The sequence below is a fragment of the Bombina bombina genome, chromosome 1, assembly GCF_027579735.1.
Source record: "Bombina bombina isolate aBomBom1 chromosome 1, aBomBom1.pri, whole genome shotgun sequence".
Classification (NCBI taxonomy): domain Eukaryota; kingdom Metazoa; phylum Chordata; class Amphibia; order Anura; family Bombinatoridae; genus Bombina; species Bombina bombina.
The window spans coordinates 593,872,664-593,884,798 of NC_069499.1; the positions used below are offsets into that span (position 1 = coordinate 593,872,664).

The 12,135-nt window shown below is 38.2% G+C and overlaps 1 protein-coding gene across 2 annotated transcripts in view; it reads right to left on the reverse strand.

Moving 5' to 3' along the window:
• The window catches only part of YBEY (ybeY metalloendoribonuclease), a 47,034-nt gene that overhangs the window by 3,326 nt on the left and 31,573 nt on the right, over positions 1-12,135 (reverse strand). The window contains exon 4 of one of the 2 annotated variants that reach the window (XM_053698895.1): positions 2,566-3,098. The exons of the other annotated variant lie outside the window; for it this stretch is intronic. Within the exon in view, the coding sequence (XP_053554870.1) occupies positions 2,979-3,098 (120 nt within the window). The 3' untranslated portion in view covers positions 2,566-2,978. Of the gene's footprint in view, positions 1-2,565; positions 3,099-12,135 lie in introns of those variants that run through there. 2 annotated transcript variants of the gene reach the window in all.

Here is a 12,135-nt window from a genome sequence, read left to right on the forward strand (position 1 = left end):
TTACTGCCATTTTGCTCTTTCTTAGCTGTATAGCTTCCTCTGATGCTGTAGTTTTGTTCCCATCTGTCTTCTAGTGCAATGGTTCCCAACCTTTAGTTTTAGTAAACCATTGCAATACATTTGAAATCCATGTGCACTCAAATGCAGTAATGCCTATTAATTATAAATAAAAGGTGAGATAGCTATACCAATTAACAAAAAAAGTCCGGTTCTTTCACAATTAAAAAAACTTTATTACATATAAACAGGATAGACAAAAAGAGGATAACTGGTCTTACGTGTTTCGGCATTGAGCCGTAATCATAGACCTGACAATGCAAACGTCAACCTGCTTTAGAAAGCAGCTGTTTCACAGCTATTGGACAATAGTTAAAAAGAAAACTTTTTTTTTTTAATATATTCTTTTATTGAGGTTTTAAGCATGAACAGAATATAAATGTTATGGAATTACAGTAGATATCATCAAGTGGCGTATACAAGAGTAAAAAAAATAAAAAAAAGAGCAAAATATATGTTAACCCACATGTAATTTAAAACTATGCACAATTTAACAGCCCAGAACAAAAGGTGTACAGATGGTAATGTAGGATTCTAGGTTGCAAACAGAACGCAGTAAATTAGCAAGTAGCATAATGATTTACATTGAAAAAAATCAGGCATATAGTGAGTCAAAAGCTATAATAAAACCTGGCATAAAAAGTTAATACTACCATAGGGCTACTATACATGAAAACTTATTTTATTTTTATAGTTAGGTAATATTCCTCTCAGTATCTAGAAGGACACTCTTGGTCCTAGTCACTTTGGTCTGATAAGGGAGAGAAAGGCTGATATTTGTGGTGGCTACTCTTGGACCATAGAATATTTAGGGAATCGCTATGTGTAAATAGAGAACTAAATATGATAATAGTATATTGGTATAAAAAAAAATATATGAAATATCAGTGTATATCAGCAAAATTAAGTATAGCCTACAAGAAGACTATGCATTAGCAAGATGGCATATAGATTGTTGCTAGGTGGTAGGAGCAAGACTGGTAATATGTGGATAAAGATGTTTGAAATACTCTTATTAGGACTACAGCTCAATATTATAGTGTTGGATGCCATGGCATATATACATATCAATCATACTTCACTCAATGTGTAATGAAAAAAACACATTAAATTAGGGTTGTAACCCCAGCAGTTTGTGTGGGAGGAAAACACAGGGATCCCCTAGAAAGGGTTTGATCAGTTGTTAGTCTATGAATATCCTTCACTTAGAGATGCACTTTTAACACAGCAATATCTTATTAAAGTATGTTCAGCTAAGCTGTTGCTGGCTCTCATTAGTGGGAACCTATAGAAGTACTCTGGAGGAACATATAAACCTGGTGTGAGGTTGAGTGGGGCACAGAATAAGGATGAATATATCTATGATCAAATAAGTGGGCCATAAGGAGGAGACCAGTGGTTTTATGACTTTTACAGAGGTTATTCCAAGGATGTTACCTAGTATATGTATCCAATTTGTGGGTAGATACTAGGAGCGTCTAATTAGTATGCACATGCAATATGGACTAAATAAAAGATGGATAAAAATGGGCGATCCATTGACCAGAAACATCTTATGAGTATGGTGTGTGTAAATGGCTACATGACATTGAAGTTGCTGACCATGTCTTTGGTTACAGTATGTCTTTGCTTACAGTAAGCTATGTATGTTTATACAAGGCTACATATGAAGATCAGACTCAGAGGTCGTCATTAATACTTGTACAGCGAGCATGTTATATATGTACGGTCCCTTCTAATAGAGTCCTGTAAAGTGACGACTGTAGTATCATCCTATCCCCAATCGGATGGCCATGAGCACTAAGTAATGTGAAGGAGTGTGCCATTGAGGAAAAAGTTTTAGTCCCATCGAGCTTGTCAGTACTTGAGAGCAGTGGTGGTTGTGAGATCTCAAGATTACCCCCAACGAAACCTCTGAGCGCACAGAAGAGCGCTCCAAACTTCTGGTCAGGACCGCATCAGAGCATTGGTTCTTCTTTCTTCTCGGGTGGTCGGCCGCATCCGCCCGGTCTAGTAGAGATAATTCCTCTGGATTGGTCTCATGTTCTGTTGGAGTGAGTGTGAATGTAGTACTGGGGTACTTCAGTCTGATGAGCTTCTTGTAGCTTCGTGAGAGGTATCCCCGTAGATAGTACGTGAATTTGAGCAGGCTCTATCTTAGCATGGGCGGGCGGGGTTATTGCACTGCACATCTCGTTCAGCTACCGCCTCCATTTTGGGATCTCTGACTTCTCCCTCTCTATATTAGGCCCCCACTAAAGCAATTAGTTGAGCGAAGTTACTGTCCATCTTTTTAGCCAGGATGGCCAATAGGTCTTTAATATTTGTATGGAGCATCTCATCCATGTTGATATTAAACCTACCATCTATAGACAGCAGTTTAGTAGATCTGCTTAACCCGGCGTACCGGGGGGGGGGGGGAGCTAAGGAAGATGGCATAGGGCTGCGCGCTACCTAGCAAACTGTCCGGATTAGAGGTCCTACAGGTGCGATCTCTATAATAAAAGTGTTGTCGATTGATGCAGTAATGTTTCACGCTGTAGTTTTTGTTTGTTAGAGTTCTGAACTTTTTGAAGTTATTTAGAAAATCAGCTGAATCTTTTTTGAATATCTGGAGCTTCTAACTTTGCGTCTGATGATGGCCGCTGTCCGGACATGCCCCCCTAGAAAAGTGCACCTACTCCTATTTAAACTACATACAATGGATTACAGTTACCAATTCCATGGTAATTCAGGATCTTCAAAGCTATGGTTTGCAGAGCAAAATGCCAAAAACTTGTGGTCATATTTTGGGTAATTTTTGAAAAATAGTGTGGTTGGAAGACTCTGTACTGCACTTCCCTAGCTATTAATTTATGGAAGATAGGTAGATATTGGCCCTTCTTCCCCCTGATGTTCCGTCATCCTTCCAAACTCTGGAATTACAGTATTCCTGGTTTCAAACATTCTCCCATGGGATCTAAATTTGGTTCTGCTTCATAAATTTTTGCACAAATGCAAGGTGACTCTGAAGCTGGTTTCTTCCATATCGTTAGAAGAGCCTTTTTTGTGGGGGAAGGGGAGATATCAATGTTGACATTTTTATGTACAATCAAGTTAAATAAAAAAAACAAGCATTTTCTACCAGGTATATAAAACATCTAAAATGTTAAAATAATTTTTGCAAGAAAAATGTAAAATTAAAAGTTGAAAACTGAAATGGGGGCTTAAACTTTTGCCCACAGGTAGATAAATAATACAAACTCCACATTATTTTACCATCATGATAAAGCAGTTTTGAGTATTTTTGTTTCTTCTGAAAGCAAACAATTTCCTGAATATTCCTTTTGAGACTGTGATTCCATCATTCTATAAGAATCTTAACAAGAATGTTGTATTTCAAAAGCTTGATGTAATCTGAAAGTTTTACCTTGATGCGAATAATATGATTATATTTTGTTCTCCAGAAAGGGTTAGAAAGCTTCCTAAAACGTTCTGGCCAGTTAGATTCCTGTTGCTATCTTTATGTCTTATGAGATCAGGAGGAAAGCTCCTCTTTTTAAAATCAAAATTAAACTCCTATGATTTTGATAGAGCACACAATTTTAAACAACTTTGCAATTGACTTTTACAAAAATATGTACAATCATTTTATAAGCACATGTTCTGAGGTGCCAGCTCATATTGAACATGTGCAAGAATTCACAGAATATACATATATGCATTTTGTGATTGGCTGATAGCTGTCACATGATGCTTTGGGAAGAAAAATAAAACTAACTTTGAAATTTGTCAGAAAAAAACAATCTACTACTCATTTGAAATTCAAACTAAGTGATTTTGCATTATCGTTTTATTATACAATTATTGATTGTGAATTTCTACTGTGTTTAGTAGTCTGTTAAGTTTGCACCTTCACAAACAGCATCGGGTAGTAAGTACTTTCAAACGGGTCACTTTCTTGAGAACTATCTTGTTTTGAATATGTTATGACAAACGTATGAGCGAAAAACAAAATTTATGCTCACCTGGTAAATGTATTTCTTTCTTGACATGGTGAGTCTACGGATCATCATCAATTACTGTTGGAAATATCACTCCTGGCCAGCAGGAGGAGGCAAAGAGCACCATAGCAAAGCTGTTAGTATCACTTCCCTTCCCACAACCCCCAGTCATTAGACCAAAGGAAAAGAAGAGAAAGGAAATAACACAAGGTGCAGAGGTGCCTGAGGTTTATATAAAAAGAAACTGTCTGAATACAGGGCGGCCGTGGACTCACCGTGTCAAGAAATAAATAAATGATGTAAGCATAAATTTTGTTTTCTTTGTAATGACACGGTGAGTCCATGGATCATCTTCAATTACTGTTAGGAATCAATACCCAAGCTAGAGGACACAGATTATAAGGGAGGGACAAGACAGGAACCTAAACAGAAGGCACCACTGCTTGAAGAACCTTTCTCCCAAAAGAAGCCTCAGCCGAGGCAAAGATGACCAAGTTGCAGCCTTGCAAATCTGTTCCACAAAAGCTTCATACTTGAACCCCAGGAAGAAGCCCTAATGGAATGAGCTGTGATTTCCGCAGGAGCTTGCTGTCCAGCAGTCTCATAGGCCGAACGGATAACACTCTTCAGCCAAAAGGAAAGAGCAGTAGCCAAAGCTTTCTGACCTTGCGTTTCCCAGAAAAACAAACAAATAAGGCAGAGGACTGACGACAGTCCTTAGTCGCCTGCAGAAAGAATTTCAGCACAAAAACAACATCTAGGTTATAAACAAAGAAGGAACAACTATTTCATGATTAATATTCTTGAACAAAACAACTTTAGGCAAGAAACCCAACTTAGTACGCAAAACCACCTTATCAAAATGAAAGATAAGATAAGGGGAATCACACTGTAGCGCAGAGAGCTCTGAAACTCTCTGAGTAGAGGAAACAGCAACAAGAACAAAACTTTCCAAGATAATAACTTAATATCTAAGGAATGCATAGGCTCAAACGGAGCCTGCTGAAAAACCTTAAGAACAAGATTAAGACTCCAGGGAGGAGTAACCGGTTTAAACACAGGCCTGATCCTGACCAAGGCCTGACAAAACGATTGCACGTCTGGCACATCTGCCAAACGCTTATGCAACAAAATAGACAATGCCAAAATCTGACACTTCAGAGTACTAGCTGACAAACCCAGACCATCCTGGAGAAAGGAAAAAAATCCTAGGAATCCTGACTCTACTCCAAGAGTATCCCATGGATTCACACCAATACAAACATTTACACCAAATCTTATGGTAGATCTTAAGAGTCACAGACTTACGAGCATGGATCAAGGTCTCGATGACCGACTCTGAAAACCACGCTTAGATAAAAATAAGCGTACAATCTCCAAGCAGTCATCTTTAGAGAAATAAGATTTGGATGAAGGAAGGGACCCTGAAGTAGAAGGTCCTTCCTCAAAAGGAAGTCTCCAAGTTAAAGGAGATGGTAATTCCACGAGGTCTGCACACCAGATCCTGTGAAGCCACGCAGAGACTATTAGCATTACGGACACTCTCTCCTGAGTGATACGAGTGATGAAGGAGAGCAACCGTGGAAACAGGTATACCTCCCAAGGAACCGCCAGGGCATCTATTAGAGCGGCCTGAGGAACTGTTCCCTCCGGGAATTCACTCCTGAAAGTGAAAATTGGATAAGCAGGGAAAATGAGCATCTGCCCACTGAACAATCACGTCACAGGAATAACAGGTTCCTCTCAGGCAGTTAATGTAACCACTGAGATGAAAATGTTCAATTAAAACTTAATCAGTAGATAAAGTGACTGAAGCCAAGCCATCAGAGCATTGAGGATAATGCTTACTCCAAGAAAGATATGGGGAGAATAGACGCCTCCCAAGTCCCTTGTCACCAACCCAACGGGCTAGCGACCGTGGTCACTATTAGGAAGGTCTCCGGAAGATTGTGCTCCGAGACAGATGCTCTTAAGAAAAACATAATTTATGTAAGAATTTACCTGATAAATTAATTTCTTTCATATTGGCAAGAGTCCATGAGCTAGTGACGTATGGTATATACATTCCTACCAGGATGGGCAAAGTTTCCCAAACCTCAAAATGCCTATAAATACACCCCCCACCACACCCACAATTCAGTTCAATGAATAGCCAAGAAGTAGGGTGATAAGAAAGGAGCGAAAGCATGAACAAGGAATTGGAATAATTGTGCTTTATACAAAAAAAAACCATAAAAAGGGTGGGCCACATGGACTCTTGCCAGTATGAAAGAAATGAATTTATCAGGTAAATTCTTACATGAATTATGTTTTCTTTCATGTAATTGGCAAGAGTCCATGAGCTAGTGACGTATGGGATAGCAAATACCCAAGATACGGAACTCCAAGCAAGAGTCACTAGAGAGGGAGGGATAAAAATTAAGACATCCAATTCCGCTGAAAAATTAATCCACAACCCAAAACAAAAAAGTTTTAATCTTATAATGAAAAAAACTGAAATTATAAGCAGAGGAATCAAACTGAAACAGCTGCCTGAAGTACTTTTCTACCAAAAACTGCTTCTGAAGAAGAATTTAGTAAAAGTATGCAAAGAAGACCAAGTTGCTGCTTTGCAAATCTGATCAACAGAAGCTTCATTCTTAAAAGCCCAGGAAGTAGAAACTGACCTAGTAGAATGAGCCATAATCCTCTGAGGCGGGGATTTACACGACTCCAAATAAGCATGATGAATCAAAAGCTTTAACCAAGATGCCAAAGAAATGGCAGAAGCCTTCTGACCTTTCCTAGAACCAGAAAAGATAACAAATAGACTAGAAGTCTTTCTGAAATCTTTAGTAGCTTCAACATAATATTTCAAAGCTCTTACCACATCCAAAGAATGTAAAGATCTTTCCAGAAAATTCTTATGATTAGAACACAATGAAGGGACAACAATTTCTCTACTAATGTTGTTGGAATTCACAACCTTAGGTAAAAATTTAAATGAAGTCCGCAAGACCGCCTTATCCTGATGAAAAATCAGAAAAGGAGACTCACAAGAAACAGCAGATAATTCAGAAACTCTTCTAGCAGAAGAGATGGCCAAAAGGAACAATACTTTCCAAGAAAGTAATTTAATGTCCAGAGAATGCATAGGCTCAAATGGAGGAGCCTGTAAAGCTTTCAAAACCAAATTAAGACTCCAAGGAGGAGAGATTGATTTAATGACAGGCTTGATACGAACCAAAGCCTGTACAAAACAATGAATATCAGGAAGATTAGCAATCTTTCTGTGAAAAAGAACAGAAAGAGCAGAGATTTGTCCTTTCAAGGAACTTGCAGACAAACCCTTATCTAAACCATCCTGAAGAAACTGTAAAATTCTAGGAATTCTAAAAGAATGCCAAGAGAATTTATGAGAAGAACACCATGAAATGTAAGTCTTCCAAACTCGGTAATAAATCTTTCTAGACACAGATTTACGAGCCTGCAACGTAGTATTAATCACTGAGTCAGAGAAACCTCTATGACTAAGCACTAAGCGTTCAATCTCCATACCTTCAAATTTAATGATTTGAGATCCTGATGGAAAAATGGGCCTTGAGATAGAAGGTCTGGCCTTAACGGAAGTGGCCAAGGTTGGCAACTGGACATCCGAACAAGATCCGCATACCAAAACCTGTGTGGCCATGCTGGAGCCACCGGCAGTACAAACGAACGCTCCATTATGATTTTGGAAATCACTCTTGGAAGAAGAACTAGAGGCGGAAAGATATAAGCAGGTTGATAACTCCAAGGAAGTGTCAACACATCCACTGCTTCCGCCTGAGGATCCCTGGACCTCGACAGATACCTGGGAAGATTCCTGTTTAGATGAGAGGCCATGAGATCTGGATTCCGCTGGATTCCGCCCATGCAAGTATCCGAGATACTTCTTTCATAGCTTGAGGACTGTGAGTCCCACCTTGATGATTGACATACGCCACGGTTGTGACATTGTCTGCCTGAAAACAAATAAACGGTTCCCTCTTCAGAAGAGGCCAAAACTGAAGAGCTCTGAGAATCGCACGGACTTCCAAAATATTGATTGGTAATCTCGCCTCTTGAGATTTCCAAACCCCTTGCGCTGTCAGAGATCCCCAGACAGCTCCCCAACCTGAAAGACTCACATCTATTGTGATCACAGTCCAGGTTGGACGACCAAAAGATGCCCCTTGAACTAAACGATGGTGATCTAACCACCAAGTCAGAGATAGTCGAATATTGGGATTTAAGGATATTAACTGTTATATCTTTGTATAATCCCTGTACCATTGGCTCAGCATACAAAGCTGAAGAAGTCTCATGTGAAAACGAGCAAAGGGGATCGCGTCCGATGCTGCAGTCATGAGACCTAAAACCTCCATGCACATAGCTACTGAAGGGAATGATTGAAACTAGGGCTGCAACAACTAATCGGTAAGTTTGATAATAAAAATAGTTGTCAACAAATCTCATTATCAATTAGGTGGTCAGCGAATAGTTGGTCAGTTGCACAGCACCAGTTGCTTTAATCTGATGATCTACTGCAACTAAGATTGTGCAAAAAAAATTGAATTTATTATTTTTTTTAATCTTTTTTTCTATCCGATTAATCGGATAGAAAAAAATATAATAAATAAAAAATATTTGCACAATACCATGTGCAGGAGTTCATCGGATTGAAGCAGCTGGTGCTATGCAATTAACCAACTAATAGCTGATCGCCTAATTGATAATGAGATTCTTTTGACAACTATTTTTATGATCAATCTTACCGATTAGTTGTTGCAGCCCTAATTGAAACTGAAGGTTCCGACAAGCTGAAACCAATTTCAGAAGTCTCTTGTCTGTTAGAGACAAAGTCATGGATGCTGAATCTATTTGGAATCCTAAAAAGGTTACCCTTGTCTGAGGAATCAAGGAACTTTTTGGTAAATTGATCCTCCAACCATGTCTTTGAAGAAACAACACAAGTTGATTTGTGTGAGATTCAGCAGAATGTAAAGACTGAGCAAATACCAAGATATCGTCCAAATAAGGAAACACCGCAATACCCCGCTGTCTGATTACAGAGAGAAGGGCACCGAGAACCTTCGAAAAGATCCTTGGAGCTGTTGCTAGGCCAAAAGGAAGAGCAACAAATTGGTAATGCTTGTCTTGAAAAAAGATCTTGAAAAAAGAAATCCAGCCTGTCCCTATAGGCATAACAGATTGCCTTATATACATGTGAGTACCCTGTGTATATAATTGGATATAAACACTTACAAGGTACTATTGATCTGCACTATTGGCGCCTCTATATATTGCTTATTTCTCCATCCTGTAAGTCTATTGGGGACATATAATGCCCTTGCTGAACAAAAGGAAGAATAGTCCTTATAGTCACCATCTTGAATGTTGGTATTCTTACATGACGATTCAAAATTTTTAGATCCAGAACTGGTCTGAAAGAATTCTCCTTCTTTGGAACAATGAACAGTTTTGAATAAAATCCCAGACCCCGTTCCTGAAAAGGAACTGGCACAATTACCCCAGATAACTCCAGGTCTGAAAAACACTTCAGGAAAGCCTGAGCCTTTACTGGGTTCCCTGGAATGCGTGAGGGAAAGAAATGTCTCACAGGCGGTCTTTACTTTGAAACCTATTCTGTACCCTTGAGAAACAATGTTCTGAATCCAATGATTTTGGATTGAATTGATCCAAACATCCTTGTAAAATCTTTATCTGCCCCCTACCAGCTGCGCTGGAATGAGGGCCGCACCTTCATGCAGACTTGGGGGCTGATTTTGATTTTCCAATTGGAAACCGTTCCCTTAGGGGAAGGGTCAGGTTTCTGTTCCTTAGTCTGACGAAAGGAACGAAAATGATTAGCAGCCCTGGATTTACCCTTAGATTTTTTATCCTGAGGCAAAAAAGCTCCCTTCCCCCCAGTGACAGTTGAAATAATAGAATCCAACTGAGAACCAAATAATTTATTACCTTGGAAAGAAAGAGATAGCAATGTTGATTTAGAAGTCCTATCAGCATTCCAAGATTTAAGCCATAAAGCTCTTCTAGCTAAAATAGCTAAAGACATATATCGGACATCACTTCTAATGATCTAAAAAATGGCATCACAAATGAAATTATTAGCTTAACAATGCTATATACATTATGATCTGGTACTTGTTGTGCTAATGTTTCCAACCAAAAAGTTGAAGCAGCAGCAACATCAGCCAAATAAATAGCAGGTCTAAGAAGATGACCTGAACATAAATAAGCCTTCCTTAGATAAGATTCAAGCTTCCTGTCTAAAGGATCTTTAAAAGAAGTACAATCTGCCGTAGGAATAGTAGTACGCTTTGCAAGAGTAGAGATAACCCCATCAACTTTGGGGATCTTTTCCCAAAACTCCAACCTATCAGACGGCAAAGGATACCGTTTCTTAAACCTTGAAGAAGGAGTAAATAAAGTACCCAGTCTATTCAATTCCCTAGAAATTACATCTGAAATAGCATCATGAACTGAAAAAACCTCTGGAATAAGTACATGAGGTTTAAAAACCGAATTTAAACGTTTACTGGTTTTAATATCAAGAGGACTAGTCTCATCCATATCTAATGCAATCAACACTTCTTTTAATAAGACGAATATACTCCATTTTAAATAAGTATGAAGATTTGTCAGTGTCAATATCTGAGGTAGAATCTTCTGAACCAGATAGATCCTCATCAGAGATAGATAAATCAGAATGTTGTCGGTCATATAAAAATTCATCAATTTTATGAGAAGTTTTAAAAGACCTTTTACGTTTACTAGAAGGTGGTATGACAGACAAAGCATTCTGAATAGAATTAGAAACAAATTCTCTCACATTAGCAGGAATATCCTGAGCATTAGATGTTGAAGGAATAACAACAGGTAATGGAGTACTACTAATGGAAATATTTTGTGCATGTAAAAGTTTGTTATGACAATTATCACAAATTACAGCCGGAGGAACAGTTACCACAAGTTTACAACAAATGCACTTAGCTTTGGTAGAACCGACATCAGGCAGCAGGATTCCCATAGTGGATTCTGAAACAGGATCAGATTGAGACATCTTGCAATATGTAAGAGAAAAAATAAGTATGAAGATTTGTCAGTGTCAATATCTGAGGTAGAATCTTCTGAACCAGATAGATCCTCATCAGAGATAGATAAATCAGAATGTTGTCGGTCATATAAAAATTCATCAATTTTATGAGAAGTTTTAAAAGACCTTTTACGTTTACTAGAAGGTGGTATGACAGACAAAGCATTCTGAATAGAATTAGAAACAAATTCTCTCACATTAGCAGGAATATCCTGAGCATTAGATGTTGAAGGAATAACAACAGGTAATGGAGTACTACTAATGGAAATATTTTGTGCATGTAAAAGTTTGTTATGACAATTATCACAAATTACAGCCGGAGGAACAGTTACCACAAGTTTACAACAAATGCACTTAGCTTTGGTAGAACCGACATCAGGCAGCAGGATTCCCATAGTGGATTCTGAAACAGGATCAGATTGAGACATCTTGCAATATGTAAGAGAAAAAATAACATATAAAGCAAAATGATCAATTTCCTTATATGACAATTTTAAGAATGGGAAAAAATGCAAACAGAATAAGCCTCTGGAAACCAGAAGCAAAAATGCATGAAGACTTAAATAATGTCAAAGTCTGGCGCCAAGTATGATGCCCATAACTGACAAAATATTTTTTGCCGCCAAAATAGTCTGCAACAAACACGAGCGTCATAGATGACGCAACTACGTGAAAATACTCAGCGCAAACTAAGACGCCGGAAATGACGAAAAACGTCAACAAACGTAATTCTTGCGCCAAGAATGACTAAATAAATTATAGAATTTTGCCTAACAGCCCGCAATTTTGAAAAAAGTCAATTAGAAAAATTTCAGGTAAGAATTTTTTTTTTTTATATATGCATTTCCCAAAATGAAACTGACAGTCTGCAAAAAGGAAATATACTGATAAACCTGAATCATGGCAAATATAAGTACAAACATTATATTTAGAACTTTACATTTTAAAGTGCCAAACCATAGCTTAGAGTGTCTTAAT